We start from the raw sequence: 22,171 nt of genomic DNA, 5'->3' as shown, positions 1-22,171 counted from the left end.
GGATCGTGGTTTGCTGAATGCTTCAAGCTAGAAGCTAGGAGGAGAAGAACAGGCAAAAAGGAAACAACTTTAGGAGACATCTTAATTAAAGAAACTTATGCAAAGCAGAATTGCTTATTATCAGCAAAGCAGTGTAGTAATAAGCTACAAGCTAAAATGTAGAAATAATCCCATTAGTACTGTCGCTATAAAGGATTTATTCGGCGAAATGCAATTCTAGTTTCACTAGTAAAGAATCTTGCTGTTTTCCTTTTTTGGTGAATCTTTGCTTATCCAGAAAAATTTCAACATGAGAACACTCAGATTTAATTGGCAGTGGTAATATCACAGACATGCCTAATTACAAAGCAGTTTGGCAAATTTACAGTGAGAACGATGATTAATTTTTCATCCTGGCATCACAGACATTGTGTTATTCATCTCCAAAGTGACTTAAAGTTATACTACAATCACAAATCTCATATTTTAAAACTAGCGCTCTTAATAAACTCAATCTGATTTTTCCTTTCCCAAAGATATTCACTGCAATCCATGAAAACTGGGCTTCCCTACCTACCCTCTCCCTCTAGGCTAAATTGTGTACTTATTCTGGGTTGGCCCCAACTCTGAGTCAGTTCCTTCTGAATCAATGCTCTGTCTGAAATGCAGCGGTTGGAAAAGACAAGCCTGCTTTTCACAGGCTGGAGGGCAACAGATTACATTCCTTCAACCCCGGGTGTGATGGAGAAAATTCTTCTAATCAGGAAGAAGTAAGTCTCTTACACATACAGAATAGCATACAGAATCTTTTTTTTTAAACTTTAATAGAAAGTTCACAGAATAGCATACAGAATCTTTTTTTTTTAAACTTTAATAGAAAGTGCAACTTTAGAAGTTATGTGTTAAGATTGTGGAAGAAAATTTTAGGATAAAATTGTAGCTGATCTAGCCTAACGGGATAGCTTACAGTAAGAATAATATTAGGAATGAGAAATTGGAGCCAGACAACTGGCCCAAAATGTCCTGTTTAGTTCTTCTTTGTTATACCCCATATATATTTTTTTTAAGTTGTTGCCATAGCTACACGTGCCCAGTGTGTTTTTCAAGCCACCAGGTCCTGGACCTGAATCACGGTAGGTCATGTGGAAATCCAGCGCCTTTACCACCACGCCACCTGCTGACCATACCCTATAGTTATTTATTAATCATTCATTCATTCAATTTTCCTGTGATGTTTTGCAATTGACTTCACCAATTGCCTCCTTCTAAGCGTTTCTCTTTTTCAAAACATGCTTCCATTCTTTCTGGTTCAGCCACACATCTTGGGTGGATAGTCAAACATCCCCTCCACCTCCACCTTTTATTTTTTTTAAGAGAGGGTCTTATGTTGTCCAGGCTGGGCTCTAACTAGTGATCCCCTTTTCTTAGCTTCCCAAGAAACTGAATCATAGTGTCCTACCCCAGTCCTAGTACATCTTTTCTTGTTTTTTTTTTTTTGAGAGGTTTTTGCTATAGGTCACGTGCGCTCGCCAGACAGACAGAGAGAGACATAGAGACAGAAAGCGAGAAATCACCCCCCAGGGGGGATGGTCACGCCGCAATCCCTTCTCCTCCATTCTCCTCTCAGGATCTTGGGCACGCACGCACATGCGCCCAGCATGAGTTTTAAGCCACCGGGTCCGGGACGCGAACTGCGGTCGACTACGTGGGAGTTCAGCGACATAGCCATTACACTAACTGCTGGTTCCCATACATCTTTTCTTTAAAGAATTATTTACTAAATTTAATTAATTAATTTTAATTAATCTTTTAAAATTTATTACAGTGCATGCACACTCACCAGAGAGAGAGAGAGAAAGTGAGAAAGCAAGTCACCAGGTCTGGGACTCGAACTGCGATCGGCCATGTGGGAGTCCAACGCCTTAACCATCACACCACCTGCTGGCCCCTTTCTTTTGTTTTTAGTGTGTTATGGCATGTATGCTTGTCAGAGAGAGATACAGAGAGGAAGAGAAAGTGAGGAATTACACCCCCTTCCCCAGGGGATGGCCATGCCACAATCCCTTCTCCTTCATTCCTTCATTCTCCTCTCAGGATTTTGTGCACACACACACACACACACACACACACACTTGCTTGTTCAAGCTCCTAGGTCCAGGACTTGAACCATGAAGTCGACCATGTGGGGTTCAACCGCCTTAACCACCATACCACAGGCTGGCTTTCCTAATACTTCTAATCTCACCTATAGTAAATCCTGCAGCCTCATGAGGACACAAGATCACTAGGTTCAATGTCGGTATTTTGAAATCTAATCCTCTATTTTCTGGTACCTTCTCAGCATTAAATCTTTTATAACAACAAAAGATAATTTAAATAAATCAGTTTTGTTAACTAAATGTAAAGAAAAACAAAAACCTCTTTTCTTTTCTTTCTTTTTTTTTGGAGAGGTTTTTGCTATAGGGTGCGTGCGCTTGCCAGACAAACAGAGAGACAGAAAGCGAGAAATCACCCCCCACAGGGGATGGTCACACCACAATCCCTTCTCCTCTATTCTCCTCTCGGGATCTTGGGCACACACGCACACGCTCCCAGCGTGAGTTTTAAGCCACTGGGTCCGGGACGTGAACCGCGGTCGACTACGTGGGAGTCCAGTGACATAGTCATTCCTCTAACTGCTGGCCCCAAAAATCCTCTTTTCTTAAAAACCTTCAAACATTGGGTCAGCCAGTGGTGTGGTGGTTAAGGCGGCTGGATCCACATAATCTACTATGCGGTTTGAGTCCTGGACCTGGCAGCTTCAAAAACGCTCTGGGCATGTTGGCATGCGTGCCCCAAATCCTGAGGAGAATGAAGAAGGATTACTGTGTGGCCATCCCACTGGGGCACAGGGATGCTTTCTCACTGCCCCCTTCATCTTTCTCCCGTGAGCACACACGCACACTATAGCAAATTACAAAAAATAAAATAAAAATCTACCAACAGAGTATGATCTCTGTTCATCTTCACTGCTGTAAATGTACCACAGGTACTTGAAAAGAATGCGTGTTGTGTTTGTTGTGTGACGAGTGCTATCAGAACCTGCTGGGCAAGTTTATTAACTTCTAGGCTGCTTACCCTATCAACTCGTGAGGTGTTCAAAATCTCAAATTCCTTTTTATTTTATTATTGTTTGCAAGGCTTATGATTGTATATGGTCTTGACAATCTGTACTTTTTAAAGCAAAATATACCTTATTTGGTCCTATTCATACCTTTTGCCTTAAATCCTAATGTATTGGGGCCAGCAGGTGGCATGATGTTTGAGGCATTGGACTCCCACATAGCGATCCATGGTTTGAGTTCCAGACCTAGCAGCCTACTTTCTCACTTTTCCCCTCTCTCTCTCTCTCTGTCTCTCTCTGGTGAGTACATGTGTCTTACAGCAAACTAAATAATTACACCAACTGCTGGTCCCTTTCCTAGATTTCTTTTTAATAAAGTTTTTACAAAAAACATATTGTAAGATTTTATCGATCTAAAAGCCTTTGTCTTTAGGGGGCTGGGCGATGGCACAGTCATAAAATATGATGGCCTGGGACCAGGAGATGGCATAATGGTTACATCACTGGACTCCTACGTAGTCAACTGCAATTCGAGTCTCGGACCACGTGGGTTAAAACTCATGCTGAACACATGTGCATACGTGCCCAAAATCCCGAGAGGAGAATGAAGAAGGGAGTGTGGAATGGCCATCCCCCCAAGGAGTAATTTCTCGCTTTCTGTCTGTCTGTTTCCCTCTTTTTCCAGCAAGCACATGCTATATATGGGATGCCTCAATCTTATGGTCCCAACTATTTTTCTTGCCCTTTGACTAAACTCCAAGGGGGCTAGGGAGGTCTGGAAATTCAAAGCCCAAACATGAGACCTGCTTTAAGCCAAGCTACTAAGAGGACCAGACTGAGACCACCACCAAACTCCTATTTAGCAATTAACCTTGTAACCAGCACTCTGGCCATCTTCATATTCTCCCACATAGGTGGAGGCAGTCCTTTTCAAACTATTTGTAGAGAAAGACCAATTTTGCTTTGTTTTGTTTTGTTTTACTTTTAAGCCATTGAATAGTGATTCTTTTGTAAATACTAAAATCACATGCTTGGCTGTTACAGCAATGTCAAAATGTTACAGAGGTTTCTCACCCTGACTCTCAATTTCTGGACTTGCCTTATTTTGACTGGCAATAAACCGTCATAGTCTGGTGCTCTTGCACAGATTGCATCTTGAGGAGTCCTTGTACTAACTGCACAGTCCAAGAAAAGCTCATTAATCTAGTGATGGTCACTCTTCCGTGAACTTCTTTTCTAGCAAGTTCCAAATAAGCACCATGGCTTCCTCTTAATCTCTGATGCCTTAGGGCAGGAAAATACAGACTGTCCCACTGGGTAGAGCATGTGAGAAAGAGGGTAAGGCCAAGGCCGGGTTGGAATGGAGATAAACATGCTGATATTCAAGAACTCCACGATGACAGGCCTTGTCATACTTCTCTGGAGCCACATCATGCAGGGAGGAGTGGACAGAATTGTAGCTTTTGGCTTCCTTGGCAAAATCTCTGAGTTTCAGAACAACCTTGCCCTTTCTGGAGGTGTGACAGATTCATGGGCTTGACATCCTTGTGAGGAATGCAATTTGAGTACAAACACTGGATGTCCTTATGATGTCCTTTACACTTGCAAAATAGTTCTGTGTTTGACTGGAGAGTTCTCCATTCAATCACTCCATAACATTAAGCAGATGTTTCCTTAAAGTGCGGTTTCTCAGGACCAGCAGATGGCCTAATGGTCATGTTGCTAGACTCCCATGTAGTAGATTGCAGTTTGAGTCCTGGACCCGATGGCTTAAAACTCATGCCGGGCATAAGTACATGCGTGCCCAAAATCCTGAGTGGAGAATGGAGGAGAAGGAATTGCAGCATGGCCATCCCCCTCTGGGGGATTATTGCTTGCTTTCTGTCTTTCCAATGAGTACACACCCCCTATAGTAAAAAATCTCTCATTTAAAAAAAAAAAAAAGTGCTGTTTCTCACCAATGTCCATTATTCTGGTGTGTGCGCACCAAGAGACAGTTCTATCCTTCTATGATTTAGGAAACCTGGAGCATTAAGAGTGAGTTTTTGCTAGGTCCTCTCCTGGAGTACCTGTAGAACTTTCACATGGATGCCTAATTTAACCACGACCTTGCAATCACCCATGGTAGTACTTCCTCAATTTCCCATTCAGGTTAAAGCAGAACTGGGGGAACTACTGGGCTCGAGGTGGTAATTAAATAGGTGCAAGGCTGAGGCTGGGATAAAGGGTTTCCTGGGTAATTCGGGATGACCAAAGTCAGGGAACACAGAGGGAAAGATGAAGGCCAAGGAAGGCTGCTGTCCCCTTAGGTAGAAAGTTTGCTCCTAGTTGGATCTGGTTCACCCTCCCTAGGCCAGCAATAGCTCGTTTCGAATTGCATCTATGATTCCATGTGTTTACCAGACCACTCTCTCCCCTATCCACCCCAATCTTCAGGGTTTTGTGCTCTATGGAATGGAAGAATTCTTGGTTCAGGCTGGCAACTATTTCTCTTTTGTTTTGAATCATCATTTTTTATTTATTTTTAAATTTGACAGAAAGAGCGAGCGAGAGAAAGTGAGAAAGAAAACCACCAGGTCTGGTACTCGAACCGTGGTCGGCCATGTGGGAGTCCAGCTGCCTCAACCACTACGAAACTCGCTGGCCCTGCAACTGGTTTTTGTTTATGCTTTAAATAATTATTTATTTAATCTTATTTATTATCTCAACATTGGGTGTGCCCAAAATCCCAGGAGGAGTTGGGATAACAGCGTGGCCATCCACCTTGGGGGTGATTTCTCACTTTCCCTTTCACTGTCCTTCTCTCTCTCTCCAGGAGTTCATGTGCCCTATGGCAAAAAAAACCTTTTTTTAAAAAAAAGGAGAAATGAAACCATGATCTGGAAATGAGAAACCATGATCTGAAAGTGAAAACCTGATCTTAAAGTGTCAAAGTGCTAAAACAATACCATCAGACACCTGTCTCCAGGCTTCTCGCTCTAGATGAAAAGTAAGTCCCCTATTTAGTTAAGGGGTTTTGTTTGTTTGTGTTTTAGATTTTTGCTGTTTATTTTTTAGATTTTTGCTGTAGGGTGCATGGGCTCGCTAGAGAGACAGAGATAAGGAGCAAAAATCACCCCCTGGGGCCATGCCACAGTCCCTTCTCCTCCAATCTCCTCTTGGGATTTTGGGCTTGCCCACACATGTGCCTGGAGTGTGTTTTAAGACACTGGATCTGAGACTCAAACAGAGGTCGACTATGTTGGAGTCCAGCGATGTAACCATTTCACCATTCACTGGTCTCAAGGCACTTTTAAAAAAAAATTGCTACAGGGTGCTTGTGCTCACAGGAGAGAGAAGAAAAGTGAGAAAGCTCCCCCCAGGGAAGATGACCATGCGATAATCCCCTCTCCATTCTCAGGATTTGGGGCATGTATGCACCCACATACGCCCAGTGTTTTTTTCAAGCCATCATGTCTGGGACTTGAACCATTTTGTTGGCTATGTGGAATCCAGCCACTTTTACCACTACCCCACTGGATGGCTGCACCCAATGTTGAGTTTCAATCTGCCGGGGTCCAGAACTCAAACCATGGTCAGTTATGTGGCTTAACCACCAGGCCACCTGCTGTCCCTGTTCTTAGCACAATTTTAGACATCTACATCAACATTTGGGACAGGAAGGAAGCAGGAGGAGGTAGGAAAACAATAGCCTTTTCAGAAATCCTCAGCAAACTTCCAATTATGTTTCACTGATGAGATATTATGTGATCAACCCTAACTATGAGGCAATAAGGTACAAAGAGAAGTTAGCTTTTTTTCTTTGTTTTGCTATAGGATGTGTGTGTTTGCCAGAGAGAGAGAGAGAGTGAGAGTGAGTGAGAGAGAGAGAGAGATCACCCCCAGGGGATGGCCACACCACAGTCCCTTCTTGTCTCCTCTTAGGATTTGGGCACCTATGCACACAAGCCCAGTGTGATTTTCAAGCCACCAAGTCTGGAAGTAACTATGCTGTTGGTCATGTGGGATCCAGCTGCCTTAACTTCCCTGCCACCTGCTGACCCCAGAACTTACATTTCTAAGCCTTTAGGGTAGAAATGGACCTAAGAATAGGAACAAGTATTTCATTAGGAAACTGTTTCTTACAGCATTTTGGTCTTTTTTCCCCATATATTTTGTTAAATTATATGAACCGTTCTGATTCTAAAAATAAGACAAATGAGTCAATCTGTAATTTCCTAAGAACTCCAGTCCAAGAAAGTCAGTCTTGCTTTTAAACTGTAGGCAGAGAACAGCTTGGAGAGTCTGATCATTTCTCTCGGAAATTGTAGTTTTGTACTTCTCTTCAACAGACCAATTGATTTAGAGACTCCCACCTTCTGGGTTAAGGGCTGCTCATCCCTTTCCAGTACCAGAGTGTTGGCGCTGACTAATTTTAAAGTGAGATAAGAGGAACTGGGACAACAGGAAATGGACTTTTTGTGGAGTGTAAGGCAAACAGGAAAGGAAAATGAAGACAAGTGTTGATACAGATCATTTGATTAAGTTCTCTCTTATGGATCATGAAAAACATTCAAAATGTAAAAGTAGAGTCCTAGCTGGTTAATAAATATGTATGCTTGTTATTGTGGCACACGGAGTTATTTAAAAGATATTTTTAGTTAACTCGAAAAATGTTGAGTTACTATGGTTTGGTTGATGTGCTGTTTTCCAAATTAAAAGCAGCATTAGCAAAAACATTCCCCAAATATCCATAAATAATTCATTGAGTTGGCACCAATTCACCTCCTAATGATTTCATGAAGTGTAAGGCAGCTTTGGTACATCAAATTATGACTCCTAGCATAACAATGTTGTAATATGAACTAAATCACATTTACTGTTTCATATATACTTTCTGAAAGCAGAACTGAGTAAAGAAATGCAGAGGAACAAGAAAACAGATGTTAGGGTCAAATAATCACAGGTTTTTTTTTTTAATTAATCAAATCTGCTCTTAATGTAAGCAAATGAGAAATTATAACTTTAACCTGAAAATGCAGACAGGGGAATGTAGAGCTCAAGGGACCCTTGGAGATGATCTTGATCAAAAGCCTTCATTTTGATGAAGAAACTGAGAAGTAAGTATGGAGCTACTTGCCCAGAGCTTTCCCAAAGCCTCCGTTAATGGCAGCCTGGACTGGCTGTCAGGATCCTATCTAGGCTAGACTGTTCCCCATGCCACACTGGCCCCAGGGTGAGACTGGCCTATCTCTTGGCAGACCATAGAAATCTATAGCAGGAGAGCCAGCCCCGGGGCCTAGCAGTTAAAGGAGTTGGATATAATACTGGGGTGGGGGTGAGGGGTGCTTTGTACCTATCCCTATCTCTGGTGAGCACATGAGTTCTCTAGCAATTAAAAACAAAACAAACAAACAAACAAAAAACAGAAGAAATCTGGCTTGTTTTCACAGACTTTTCCTTCATATTAATTTAAGAAGGGGATGGGAGGGAGCCGCTGGTGTGATGGTTGAGGCAGCTGGATTCCACAGGGCTGTGTGGTTGAGTCGTGCACCAGGAAGCTCTAGAAACACATGGGTCTGTGTGTGTGTGTGTGTGTGCCCAAAATCCCAATAGGAGAATGAAGGAGGAGGGATTGAAATATAGCTGTTCCCCCAGGGGGGTGCCTCTTTGCTTTCTCTCTCCCTTTCTGTCTCCCTCCAGTAAACTGACATGCTCTATAGCAATTTTTTTTTCTTTTTATGGAGAGGTTTTTGCTATAGGGCGCGTACGCTCGCCAGACAGACAGAGACAGACAGAGAGACAGAAAGCGAGAAACCACCCCCCCACCCCCCCCCAGGAAGGGATGGCCATGCCGCAATCCCTTCTCCTCCATTCTCCTCTCGGGATCTTGGGCACGCACACGCGCCCGGCGTGAGTTTAAGCCACCGGGTCTGGGACGCGAACTGCGGTCGACTACGTGGGAGTCCAGCAACATAGCCATTACACTAACTGCTGGTCCCTATAGCAATTTTTTTTAAAAAAAGGAGATGGGAATTATGCTTCACTTAATTGTTCTGCTCTTTTCAGAGCTGGCCAGTTGGTCAGCCAGCATGACCACTGCATACTCACATGGACGTTCTCATTCTCCTACGGGCTTTAATACACAATAAAGAAGTAAAAACTAGAGGTTCTCTTTATTTTAACAGGTAAAAACTAAAGTCCAGCCATTTAACATAGGATAAAAAAATAAGTTCAGTCACATTAATAACAAAAGGACAGCAAGGTTTCTTCCATAGGTCGCCATCTAGTTTGTTGACTTCTTGGTCCGGGTCAACGGGTGCATTTTTTTCTCCCAGGAATTCTCCTTTCAATGGAATAATCATCCCCAGAGCAAACAATGTTTAAGAGAGTCCAGTTCTAGCAGTACCTATTTTATTCATTCATATTCACGTACCCCAGCCTTGTTTCGTCCCAATCATCTTACTGCATTCTTATCCACATCAGTCATTTATCATAACCCTTCTCCCCCAAGTTCATTTACAGTTTAGAATTTGTACATGGCACAAATCAGCTCAGCTGTTCAGTCGTGTGATCCTTGCTGTGCTGAAATACTTTTCTTCCAGCTTTTGGGAAATAATTGTATGTTAATTTAAATATAAACAAAAGACGTTTTTTAGACAAACATTAAGACGAAAGGCTCATCTGGTAATGCCGGACTGCTCCGTACTTCTTAACATAACAAAAGAAATATCTGTAAACTGGGGAGAACCCAATAATACTTAAAGCAAAAAAAGAAAATCACATATAAGAATCACAATGAACTGACAAACTGAAACTGTCAAAACAGATTTTCAGTGAGGCTTTTCATTCCTAATGGGCTAAGAAGAAATCATGAAAATCCAAAAGGGGTGTGTACGTGTGTGTGTCCACGCAAGCACGCGTGTGCAAGTGTCCATACATGTATTTGTATTGTGGTAAAAAACACAATTTACCATGTTACTAAAAGGTCCATTTTGTGCACATGTCTCTTTGTCCTCTTAACAGTTGCTTTCTCACTTAAAAGTTTATACATGAGATTGGGAGAATTAGTTACTGTAAGAAAAATGATCTGCCTCAGTTTGCAGTGTGAAATTATCAACAATTGTAATATTCAGATGCCATGGAGTTGGAAGGCAGAAATACGCTCTGCAATTAGACATGTGATACTACATTCCTTAAGCAGAAAACATGGATTTCCCCCATACTTCAAAATTTTAAAAATGATCTCTTCAAAAATTCCTGGGACTGATTAAATATGAACTATTTCTCTACTTCTGTTGCAAATCTTTCCTTATATTTTCACCAAGTTTTGGCCTTCTGTTTGAATAGCATATGCCTTGATTTGCTGCATAAGAATTTTCTTCAGCCTCCTCAGAAGGGCTGAACTCAGTTTACTCCGAAGTCTTCAATGCCAAAGAAAGCCCATGGATGTCTCAAATGTGGAGGACAGGGAAGGACCGCAGGGAGGTCATAAGAAGAAATTTCCAATATGACACGCTCAAAGAGGCCAGAAAGCAGTTACTGATTCTATCTATAGTGTTTTTCTTTGAGCTATTTCAACATATCTATTTTGATTAAAAAAAAAATGTACTAACATAATAATTGTACATGTTTTTTGAGGGTACAAGATGACTTTATAATACAAAAATACACTGCGTAATGATTCCTTCAGGATAATTGGCATATCCATCATCTCAATTATTTGTCATAATTTGTTTTTGTATGTTAATTTTTTAATAGTTTCTTTTTTTTTCCCTTTTTTTATAATTTGCTATAGGGTGCCAGAGAGAGAGAGAGAGAGAGCATGAGAAGAGCTATAAACACTGTCTTTTTTTTTTTTTTGGATAATGAATGGTTTCTTACATACAATTCTCTAGAAAAATGGTATTTTTAGAATTGGATTTTGTCTTTCAGTCATCATCTCTATTATACTTTGCTTTCTGTAAATTATATTTCATTGCTGTAAATGAAATCTAGTAATAGATTCAAATTGTGACTTGACCACTTTGACCAAAATTGTAGTAAGAGTTACACTATTAAATCATCCCCTGGCTAGTGGAGAAGACCTGTGTGTTCAATCTTAAAAGACTATGAACACTGAAAAACCACAACACACTTGTACAAAATAACACAAATTCCTTTGTCATTATTATAGAATATTAATTTTGGGTACTTCATTTGGTATTACCAAATCATTTTGCATACTTCATATAATCACCTTTGAGAAGAGAAATAAGGGTCAGATGGTGCCGTGGTATTTAAGGCAGCTGCTATTCGTGGCCTACTGTGTAGTTTGAATCCTAGAGGAGGAGCTTGAAAAACATGCTAGACACTTATGCATGCATGACCAAATCTTGTACAGACATGTGGAGGAGAAGGGATTGTGGCATGGCCACCCCCCATGGGGGGGTGCTTTCTCTCTCACTCCTCTCCCTGGCAAGCACACGTGCCTTCCAGTAAATTTAAAAAGAAAAGAGAAACATGAACATTTTTATTTGGCAAATTGTTTAAAAAAAGGGACTCTGAAAAGAATTCTTATTATAAATAAAATTTCTGGGACAAGCAGTTCGTGTAATGGCTATGTTGCTGGACTCCCATGTAGCCAACTGCAGTTCAAGTCCTGGACCTAGTGGCTTAAACTCACGCCAGGTGTGTGTGTGTGTGTGTGTGTGTGCGTGCCCAAGATCCCAAGAGGAGAATGGAGGAAAGAGGACTGTGGTGTGACCATCCTCCCTGGGCGGTGGTTTCTCGCTTTCTGTCTCTCTGTCTCTCTCTGTCTTTCTGGCGAGCGCACGCGCCCTACAGCAAAAAACTCTCAAAAAATTATAAATAAAATTTCCTTTGCATTACTTCCTGCAATTTTTTTTCCCTTTTTTTATAATTTGCTATAGGGTGCCAGAGAGAGAGAGAGAGAGAGCATGAGAAGAGCTATAAACACTGTCTTTTTTTTTTTTTTGGATAATGAATGGTTTCTTACATACAATTCTCTAGAAAAATGGTATTTTTAGAATTGGATTTTGTCTTTCAGTCATCATCTCTATTATACTTTGCTTTCTGTAAATTATATTTCATTGCTGTAAATGAAATCTAGTAATAGATTCAAATTGTGACTTGACCACTTTGACCAAAATTGTAGTAAGAGTTACACTATTAAATCATCCCCTGGCTAGTGGAGAAGACCTGTGTGTTCAATCTTAAAAGACTATGAACACTGAAAAACCACAACACACTTGTACAAAATAACACAAATTCCTTTGTCATTATTATAGAATATTAATTTTGGGTACTTCATTTGGTATTACCAAATCATTTTGCATACTTCATATAATCACCTTTGAGAAGAGAAATAAGGGTCAGATGGTGCCGTGGTATTTAAGGCAGCTGCTATTCGTGGCCTACTGTGTAGTTTGAATCCTAGAGGAGGAGCTTGAAAAACATGCTAGACACTTATGCATGCATGACCAAATCTTGTACAGACATGTGGAGGAGAAGGGATTGTGGCATGGCCACCCCCCATGGGGGGGTGCTTTCTCTCTCACTCCTCTCCCTGGCAAGCACACGTGCCTTCCAGTAAATTTAAAAAGAAAAGAGAAACATGAACATTTTTATTTGGCAAATTGTTTAAAAAAAGGGACTCTGAAAAGAATTCTTATTATAAATAAAATTTCTGGGACAAGCAGTTCGTGTAATGGCTATGTTGCTGGACTCCCATGTAGCCAACTGCAGTTCAAGTCCTGGACCTAGTGGCTTAAACTCACGCCAGGTGTGTGTGTGTGTGTGTGTGTGTGTGTGTGCGTGCCCAAGATCCCAAGAGGAGAATGGAGGAAAGAGGACTGTGGTGTGACCATCCTCCCTGGGCGGTGGTTTCTCGCTTTCTGTCTCTCTGTCTCTCTCTGTCTTTCTGGCGAGCGCACGCGCCCTACAGCAAAAAACTCTCAAAAAATTATAAATAAAATTTCCTTTGCATTACTTCCTGCAACTCTTTCAATTCATTTCTTTTCCTTTTAAAAATAATTTGAAACTTAACAATACTGCTTATCTTCTTGAAGCAACTTTCATCTCTCCACAAAAACGCAATTAAGGACGCTGTACCAGTTTAGTCTTACTTCCTTCCTGTTCACTGAGTTTAAAGTGGGTATAGGCGAGAATTCCAAACAATGTACATAAAATGCCAAGACCCTGATTAATTGACAGAGGATCCTTAAATAAAACATACCCTCCAAATAAAGTAATGCAGAACTTGAAGTGTCCAAACATGTTATAGCTGAGGTTTTTGGATAAGGATAAAAAGGAATAAAAAAGCTAAATGTTATATTCTCTCTTACACACACGTGTGCACACATACATACACACATGAGCATGCACATGAAGCAAAGGCTTCCTGTGGGAAGAACTGCATGACACCAAGAGGAATTGGTAACCCAGCCCAGCTAAAGAACGACAGAAACTTCGGTGAAGCCCTGGATTGATCCTAGTGTGTTTGCATAGGTTTTAGAGATAAGTCAGAGACAAGAGTCTGTCTCAACTGTTCCTGTTGACCTCTCCAGAAATGAAATTCAGAACAAGGTACAGAGAAGGTACTTCATTTAGCCATTCACGGTTACTTTTTTGTTTTTATTTTTGCTATAGGGCGCATGCATTCACCAAAGAGAAAGAGAGAGAAGGGGAAAGTGAGAAATCACACCCTGGATGGGGAGATGGTCATATCATAATACCCTGTCCTTTAGTTTCCTCTTAGGATTTTGGGCATGTGTGCACACACACCAGTGTGATTTTCAAGCCGCCAGGTCCAGGACTCAAACCATGCAGCTGGTCATGTGAGATCCAATGCCTTAATATCCATGCCACCTGCTGGCCCCATGATTGCATTTTATAGTGACATTTCTAATGCACTTTCTGTGACAAACGAGATGCAAGATGTGTAAGGTACCAAATCATTGACTCAATTAAAACACATCCCAGGGGCCTGGCAGGTGGTGAAAGGGTTGGGAGGCTTCCGTATGGCCAACTGTGGTTCAAGTCCTGGAACCTGGTGGTTTGCTTTCTTGCTTTCCCTTTCTTTCTCTGGTCAAATGAAAAAAAAACTAAAAATAAATAATAATAACAACAACAAATAAAAATAAATAATTCTTTAACATACACACACACACCTCTGGTATGCTTAAGTGTAGGAGGGAAGAGGCAGCAAGGGAGAGGGAGTCCTGATGAGCACTAACTACATGCCAGGCACCATGCTAGGAGCCTTATAAAATACCGTCCTATTTAAGACCACATTGACCCTTATTGCAGTTTCACTCCTACTTTACAACTGTAGCAGCCCAGGGATTTTTATGTAACTTATCCAAACCCCCAGGTTAAGAGGTGGTAGAATTGAAATCCAAACATAGACGAATGGCTCTTCTTACCTTCAAAGTCCCTGATCCAATCTAATATGCTGCCAGCGACTTGCCGCTGGATGAACACTTTTCCAAATCACTGTTCATTTAAAAAATAAACTAGACATACAGAGTTCCTTTAAAAATGACTTCATATGGGAACCAGCAGTTAGCGTAATGGCTGTGTTGCTGGACTCCCACGTAGTCGACCGTGGTTCGTGTCCCGGACCTGGTGGCTTAAAACTCATGCCGGGCGCGTGTGCGTGCGTGCCCAAGATCCCGAGAGGAGAATGGAGGAGAAGGGATTGCGGCGTGACCATCCCCCCTGGGGGGTGATTTCTCGCTTTCTGTCTCTATGTCTCTCTCTGTCTGTCTGGCGAGCGCACGCGCCCTACAGTGAAAATCTCTCCAAAAAAAATAAATTAAAAAAAAAAAAAAATGACTTCATATCTGGGGCTGGCAGATGGCATGGTGGTTAAGGGCACTGGACTCTCACATAGTCGACTGTGGTTCGAGTCCCGGACCTGGAGGCTTGCTGTTTCACTTTCTCTCTCTCTCTTGCTCACTCGCTCTGTCCCTCTCTGGGGTCAAATTAAAAATAAATAAATAAATAAAGTTAAATAAAATAATTCTTTTAAAAAAATGACTTCACGTTATATTTGAAATAGAATTATTTTTCCTATATAAATTAGTACTTTCTGGTTCTTTCAGATGTATGATGTGTATCTATTTATTCTTCCTAATAATAACACTAAATGAAGCTACCACTGTACCTCAGTTTCCTCATCCATAAAATGGGAATACATACTTACCTCCCAGTATCTCTGAAAGGATTAAATAAGTAAATAGATGCAAAGCATCTAGCATATAGTGAGTAGCACGTGTTAGCTGCTATTCTAGTTATCAACAGCAGTGTTCATGGCTAATAAACATTTGCTAAGTGCTCAACACACATTCTCTCAAATACAACCACCCAGCATAATAGAGACTATTTCTTTCATTTCCTAAGTGATCAGAGGGAGACCCCGAGAGCTCCCACAACTTGCTCAGGACCGTAGGTGGTGTCAGAGCTGGGCGTGCACACCTAGATCTGTCCGACCTCCAAGTCCAAGGCTCGCTCTTCTGCTCTGAGCCCAATGATGCAGCCTGCAAGCTCCTGTGAGGTGGCAGCTGGGCCTCAGGAGAGCGTGGCCTAAGACACCGGGGTCCCTGTGCCGGCTGAGACAATGGAGGTGATACCCAAGACATGGAGGATCTTCTCAAGCATATTATCCACAATCATAATAAAGTAGGCTTTATTTTCTTATGAGCTGTCGTCAAGGGCCCTGGCTCCAACACTAGCTTCAGGTTTCTTTACTCCTCAGCCTCTCTTTTAAGTACTTCATGATCTTTTAAAAATATTTATACTAGAAAAAAGGCAAACAACATCTTCAGTAAATCCTTTTGTAGCTTCAAAAAAAGACAGTCTGTACATGGTAGCCCTAACTCCTCCCTGCAGTTCCTCTCTGGCTGCAGTTAGGCTGTCACCCCACCCTGTGGAATGTGCTTCTCAAACCCATCAGTGTCCTCACCTCACCAGGCCCCTGCATCAATTACTGGGCTTCCTCCTACGTGACCTGACAGCAGGCGCCAGCTCAGCACCCTCCTCCTCACTCGGATTCTACCCCGCTCCCCTTCCTTCCACCTCTCTGCTCCTTGACCTTCTACCTTGTTCCTCTCATCTCCCTGATTTCTAAACACAGAGGGGACTCTGGACTCAACCTTTGAACATCTTTCCTTTGACATGTTTGCTTGGTAATCTCAACCAGTTTCGCCACCTCAAACCACACCTCCACACTATGGACTCTGTACCATCTCCAGCTGAGACCTTGCTCCTGAGCCCTCAGACTTGTTTATCCAAAACTGCACGTGATGCTCCTCCCGTCCCCTCACCTCCTTCGGGCAGTCCTATTTTAGTTCATGGCAGCTCTATTCTAAACATTTGCACTTAGCAAATGTTTATTAGCCATGAACACTGCTGTTGGTAACTATAATAGCAGCTAACACATGCTACTCACTATGTGCTAGATGCTTTGCATCTATTTACTTATTTAATCCTTTCAGAATTAAGGATCCATGCTCAGGGCAAAAACCATGTGAGTCAACCTCATTTCTTCTTATTCTCCACAGCCATTCGGTCAGCAAAACTTGCGACCTCTACCTGGAAATATGTCCAGAATCCAATCACTGCTCACTCTTACCCATTGCCACCACCCTGGTAACAAGTCACACAATCTCTAAATGAGAACATTCCAGTGGCCTCCTGACAGTGTCCCTTCTTCCCTTGCTTCTTTTAGACCAGTTATTCTCAACCAGGAGTGATTTTGCCACATGAGCAATATCTGGGGCACTTTCGGTTGGGGAAGGAGACAATTCTGGGGATTTCTCACTGGGGAAAGGAGGTGTTACTGGCGTCTAGTGGGAGAAGGCTCGCATGCTGCCAAACATGCTACAGGGAATAGGAGAGACCTCTATTGCAAACGGTAATCAGCACTGAGGGTGCGAAATCCAACTTGTGTCTATTCCCACTGGCTGGCCCCACGTGACTCTATCAGAACTCAAGTGAAATTATGTCAAATTTCTGCTCAAAACTCCCACGACTTCACCTCTCACTCCTGGTAACAGTCCTTACATAAAAGCTGTCCTCAGTCTGGCTCCCTGATATTTCGCCAAGTCTACTACACACACCCAGCTTTGTTCACCCTGCTCCAACCACCCAGGCCTCCCTGCTGCCCCATGGGACCTCTCAACTTGCAGTGCCTCTGCCTGGAATGTTCTCCTCTCCTGATCTGCAAGGAGGCTTGATTCCTTCAGGTCGTCACTAAGTCACACACCTGTTGAGGCCTTCCTGACCACCCTACCTAAAATTTCAACCCTGTCTCCAACATTTTGCATGCTTTTTCCTGCTTTATTCTTTCCCTTTGGCACTTAATAATACTACCTGATGCTGTATATGTACATTAAAAAATTCTTTTTTCTCATTTATAATCTGCCTTCCTCATCAGAATTAAAGCCTGTAAGGACAAAGATTTTTGTCTAGTTGTTTACTATTATACCTTTAGTGTCTGACATAAGAGTAGATATTCAGTGTATAAATATTTATTAAATCAATGAATGGTTTATTGTGGGTATTTGAAAAAATATTTGTTGAACGAATTAATGTTTTTAATCAGGCCACACTCGGATGCCTTGATTTGACAGCATGATGCAGAAATTCTGGGATCAGAGGACTGGCAGGTGGTGTGGTGGTTAAAGTGCTAGACTCTCACATGGCTGACCATAATTAAAGTCTCAGACCTAGCAGCTTGCTTTCTCACTTTCCTTCTCTATCTCTGCTTCTCTCTAGACAAATTAAATAATAATAATGGTAAATAAATAAAATTAAATTAAAAAAAATTCTGGGATTAGATGGCATGGGTTCAAATCTGGGCATCACACTTCTCAGCTGTGTCCTTGGGTGAGTCATAAACCCTGGGTGTGCCTCTGTGTCATCGTCTGTAAAATTGATGACAGACTTAACCTCACACAACTGCTAAAACATGCATCATGTTTCTAACAGTACCTGGCAGAAAACGAACATTTATTAAGTGCCATTTTTTTTTTTTTTTCTAAATCATCGTCATTGCTGCCGGTATTAACTAGCAAATGTGTTTCTTACTTACTTGGTTGACACCTCAGTATTCACTCATCTATGTAAATCAGGACACTCTGATAAACCGTTACTGAACTACCTCTCTGATCTGGCACTTGCCTGAGAATGGAGGCAGAGTGAATGGCAAAGAGAAACAGAAGGACAAGCAGAAGGGTGAAATGGGCAATTATATTAGACCTTCAACATATGACTTCATGTCTTGATTTGAAATAATGAGAAAAACAGGCACACCCTTTCCAAAAAGTACAAAAACACTCTCCAAAGTCAGATGCCAATAGCATGAAAATATCTTTCATTATCTGGATTAAGCACACCTCTTCTTTATTACTACAGATGACTGAGAAGTGGATGAAACCCCAAAGCTTCCAGTAATCATTCAACAAGTATTTATTTCATCCCACTATCTGCATCCCACTACATTTTATGAGGGAAAAGACACCTATCACTTAAGAAAATGAAAAAAATTAATGATACAGAACGCTAACCCACTTCCTCTGTTCACATTTCTTTAAAATTCTAAATCCTTGCAGGGAATAGATAACTCACTCTACTATCAATGCAAGTTTGTGTAAGACTCAAGTAAGATAATGAATGTGATAATTTTGAAAAATATGGGACTATACATTTTAAGTTATTACAAAAAGGATACGTGACAGGTGAAGTATTCCCAATGATCCAATAAATTGATAAGTTCACCATGAAAGCAATTACTCCAGATAGCAGCACCATAAGCTACAAACAAATCAAGAGTCATTAATGCAAATCACTATAATCATTATAGTCATCAAGTAAAAATACATTACATTAGGCTTTTTTAAACAAGAATTACTTAATTAATTTATTATGATTATTTTCCAAGTTGCTATAGGACATGTGTCCTTACCATAGAGCGATGGAGAGAGAAGGAAAGTGAGAAAGCAAACCACCAGGTCCAGGACTCGAACCATGGTAGGCTATGTGGGAGTCTAGCACCTCAACTACCACACCACCTGCTGGTCCCTCATTAGGCATTTTTATTATTTTGAAAATTGTTATCTTTTTAAGTTTTTGCCATAGGGCATGTGCACTTGCTGAAGAGAGACAGAGAGAGGGAAAGCGAGAAATTATCCCCCATGGGAAATGGCTATGCTGCAATCCCTTCTTCTCCATTCTCGTCCTTGGATTTTGGTCACAGACACACATGTCTGGCATGAGTTTCTAATTGAGTCTGGGACTCGAACAGCAGTTAGTCACGTGGGAGTCCAGTGCCTTTACTACCGCACTACCTGGTATCCCCCTCATTATGCATTTTCAAAAACCTAAGTACCAGGGCAAGCAGGTGGCATGGAGGTTAAGGTACTGAATCCCTCATGGCCAGCTGTGTGGATCGAGTCTTGGACCCAGCAGTTTGAAAATCATGCCAGGTATGTGTGCATGCAGGCCCAAAATCCTAAGAGGAGATGGGAGAAGGGATTACAGCACGGCCATTCTCCCTGTGGGGTGATTTTTCACTTATTTTCTCTCTGGTGAGCACATGTGCCCTATAGCAAAAAGAAATAAAAAACATAAATAAAAGCAAAAACAAAACCTTGACTATTGGGACAGCCCTGTAGCCCAGTGGCTAGGGGAGTCATTCCCACCTAGCCCATTGTGGTTTGAGTTTAGTCTCTTGTACCTTGAAAGACATACCTGCCATGTGCGCATACATGCACTCCCCACAACCCTGATAGGATGGTGAAATGGAGAAGAGATTGTGGTGTGATCAGGCCCCACTGAAGGGTGTTTTTTTCTCTCTCTCTTTCTGGAGAGCACACAGGCTTTTTGGCAATTAATAAAACAAATTAAAAAATGTAAAAACTCAAATAGTAACCATTAAAAACAAAATTAGAAAAAGAGAATTGATGTGGGATATAGCGAAAATTGAAAGCAGAATGAAAAATGTTCAGAAATGTTTTGTCTACAAGAATCAATGAACAACTCCGAAATATTATCTTGTCTCTGAAAGTGAATTTCCTGGGTCATTTTTCTTATCCATCTAAAGGAAAAAATGTTATAATCATTTATTTCTTTCTTCTTTTTTAAAAATTTGCTACAGGGCATGTATGCTCATTGGGGAGGGAGAGAGGGAGAGAGAGACAGAGAAAAAGTGAGAATGCACCCCCTAGGGGGATGACTACATAGCAATTCATTCTCCTCTCGGGATTGTGGGCACACATGTACACGGACCTGGTGTGCTTATCAAGCTGCAAAGTCCAGGACTTGAACCCTGCACTAGGCCATATGGGATCCAGCTGGCTTAACAACCACGCCACTTGGCTGGCCCAATAATTTCTTATTGTAAAGTAAAACATAATACATTATGGAAAAGTCATAAAATTAAGATAAACAAAAAAAGTGTAAACAATTCTTACAATCTCGATCACCCACTCCTGCTAACACCCTGGCACATATCCTTCCAGATCTTATTCTACTGAATTGCTCATTTTTATCTTTATTTAAGTGATATCAATAAGTATTCATTCTATAACCATAAAATGAGGCCACGCCTTGTGAAGAACACAACAAAGTTCCTGCCCTCAAAGAGAGGGCATGACAAAAATCATGATAGTCAGCTTATGTTTGCACAATATATTACATACCAAGAATTGTTTGCAGTGTGGGCCAGATGGTGGCCCAGAGGTAGAATGCAGTGCTCTGCGAGGATGATTCACATGGGAAGGTTTTGAGTTGGAATTAGGATGCCTACCTGAGCACATCGGGCATGTGCGTGCCCAGGATCTAGGGCGGGATGAGGCTGTGAGTGGATTGTGGCCTCAAAGACCCTGTTAGCGGTGCTGTCTCTCTGTCTCTGTTTCTTTCTCTTGTGGAATAAGTAAATAAACATCGAGATAAAAAAGAAGGGGCAGCCCCATGGCCTGGTGGTAAGGAAGTCAAGTCCCACATAGCTGACCACATGGTTCAAGTCCTGGCCTTGGTGGCTTGAAAAACACACCGGGCATATGTGTATGTGTTGACCCCATTTTATGTAAATTAATTCATTAATCCTCAAACACTGAAAAAGATCAGTGTAACAAATAATACCTGTTTTTACAGAAGAGAAAACGCTCAGAGAGAGGAGGTAATTTGCCTAAGATCACACAGCTAGGATATGAGCGTATTAAGATTTAAACCCAGGAAATATGGGTCTGGAGTCCCAGCTCTTAACTCATTCTGCTATGCTACTTCTTATCACATAAAAGAGAGTACAATATCAGATTTACAGTTCAGACAATTAAGGCTTAAATTCTACCTCATTAACAGGCAAACAGGTAATAGGTTCTATATGAATTTCAAGGTAGGAGAGGTCATTTGAGGTTGGGATAGAAAGAAAAGTCGACATGGCTCCAGCGAACTAGATATTTCAGGGAATGAAGATTTTCTACTGATAATTCAGCCTCCAGCAAACGAGCTAGCGCAATCACAACAGAACGGCAGAGACTCTAGATCACCTCTGTCTGCTTGCTCCTGAACATTCAGGCTGAACTTCAAGAATTTGAAAGAAACACATCATCCATCAGATAATAAGAAATCACGGCTGGATCACGAGAAATATGGGAAAACGAGAAAATACCTCTCCTCCAAGGGAAAAGAGTAACTCTTCTTCTTCCACAAGCAGTTCAGTGAAAATCATGGAAATGTCTGATAAGGAATTTAGAGCATTCATAATGTCAAAGCTAACAGAGATGGAAGAGAAGAGAGATAATGAACTGCTAAAGAGAAAGGAGAAAGAAGTTGACGAGTTCCAGGAGATGAGGAAATTCCTGCAAGATCTAAAAGAGGAATTACACACTTTACAAAAGACTCAAACGGAACTGCTAGAGATGAAGTCTATAATACAAGAAGTAAAAATCTCCCTGGAAAGTATTAAAAGCAGACTAGATCATTCAGAAAATAGAATCTCAGATGTAGAGGAGAAAATGGCTGGCCTAGAAAAATCCACCATGAAGACTGAGAAAATGGCACAAAAATTTGAGAATAATATGCGAGAAGTACTGGATACCATCA

General features: G+C 41.4%; 1 protein-coding gene across 5 annotated transcripts in view; it reads right to left on the bottom strand.

Annotated features, from left to right (window-relative positions):
- The window catches only part of SLC35E3 (solute carrier family 35 member E3), a 38,817-nt gene that overhangs the window by 4,020 nt on the left and 12,626 nt on the right, over nucleotides 1–22,171 (bottom strand). The window contains exons 4-6 of one of the 5 annotated variants that reach the window (XM_014587376.1): nucleotides 18,798–18,880; nucleotides 13,299–13,346; nucleotides 9,219–9,666 (exon numbers count right to left, since the gene is read on the bottom strand). The exons of 1 other annotated variant lie outside the window; for it this stretch is intronic. In XM_014587376.1, the coding sequence (XP_014442862.1) occupies nucleotides 9,624–9,666; nucleotides 13,299–13,346; nucleotides 18,798–18,880 (174 nt within the window). In that variant the 3' untranslated portion in view covers nucleotides 9,219–9,623. Of the gene's footprint in view, nucleotides 1–9,218; nucleotides 9,667–12,948; nucleotides 13,347–15,117; nucleotides 17,727–18,797; nucleotides 18,881–22,171 lie in introns of those variants that run through there. 3 more of the 5 variants (XM_014587378.1, XM_006147289.3, XM_006147290.3) reach the window with 3 other exon arrangements.

Source organism: Tupaia chinensis, unplaced genomic scaffold, assembly GCF_000334495.1.
Source record: "Tupaia chinensis unplaced genomic scaffold, TupChi_1.0 Scaffold000208_1, whole genome shotgun sequence".
NCBI classification, from domain to species: Eukaryota; Metazoa; Chordata; class Mammalia; order Scandentia; family Tupaiidae; genus Tupaia; species Tupaia belangeri.
This window is presented reverse-complemented; position numbering and strand designations above follow the sequence as displayed.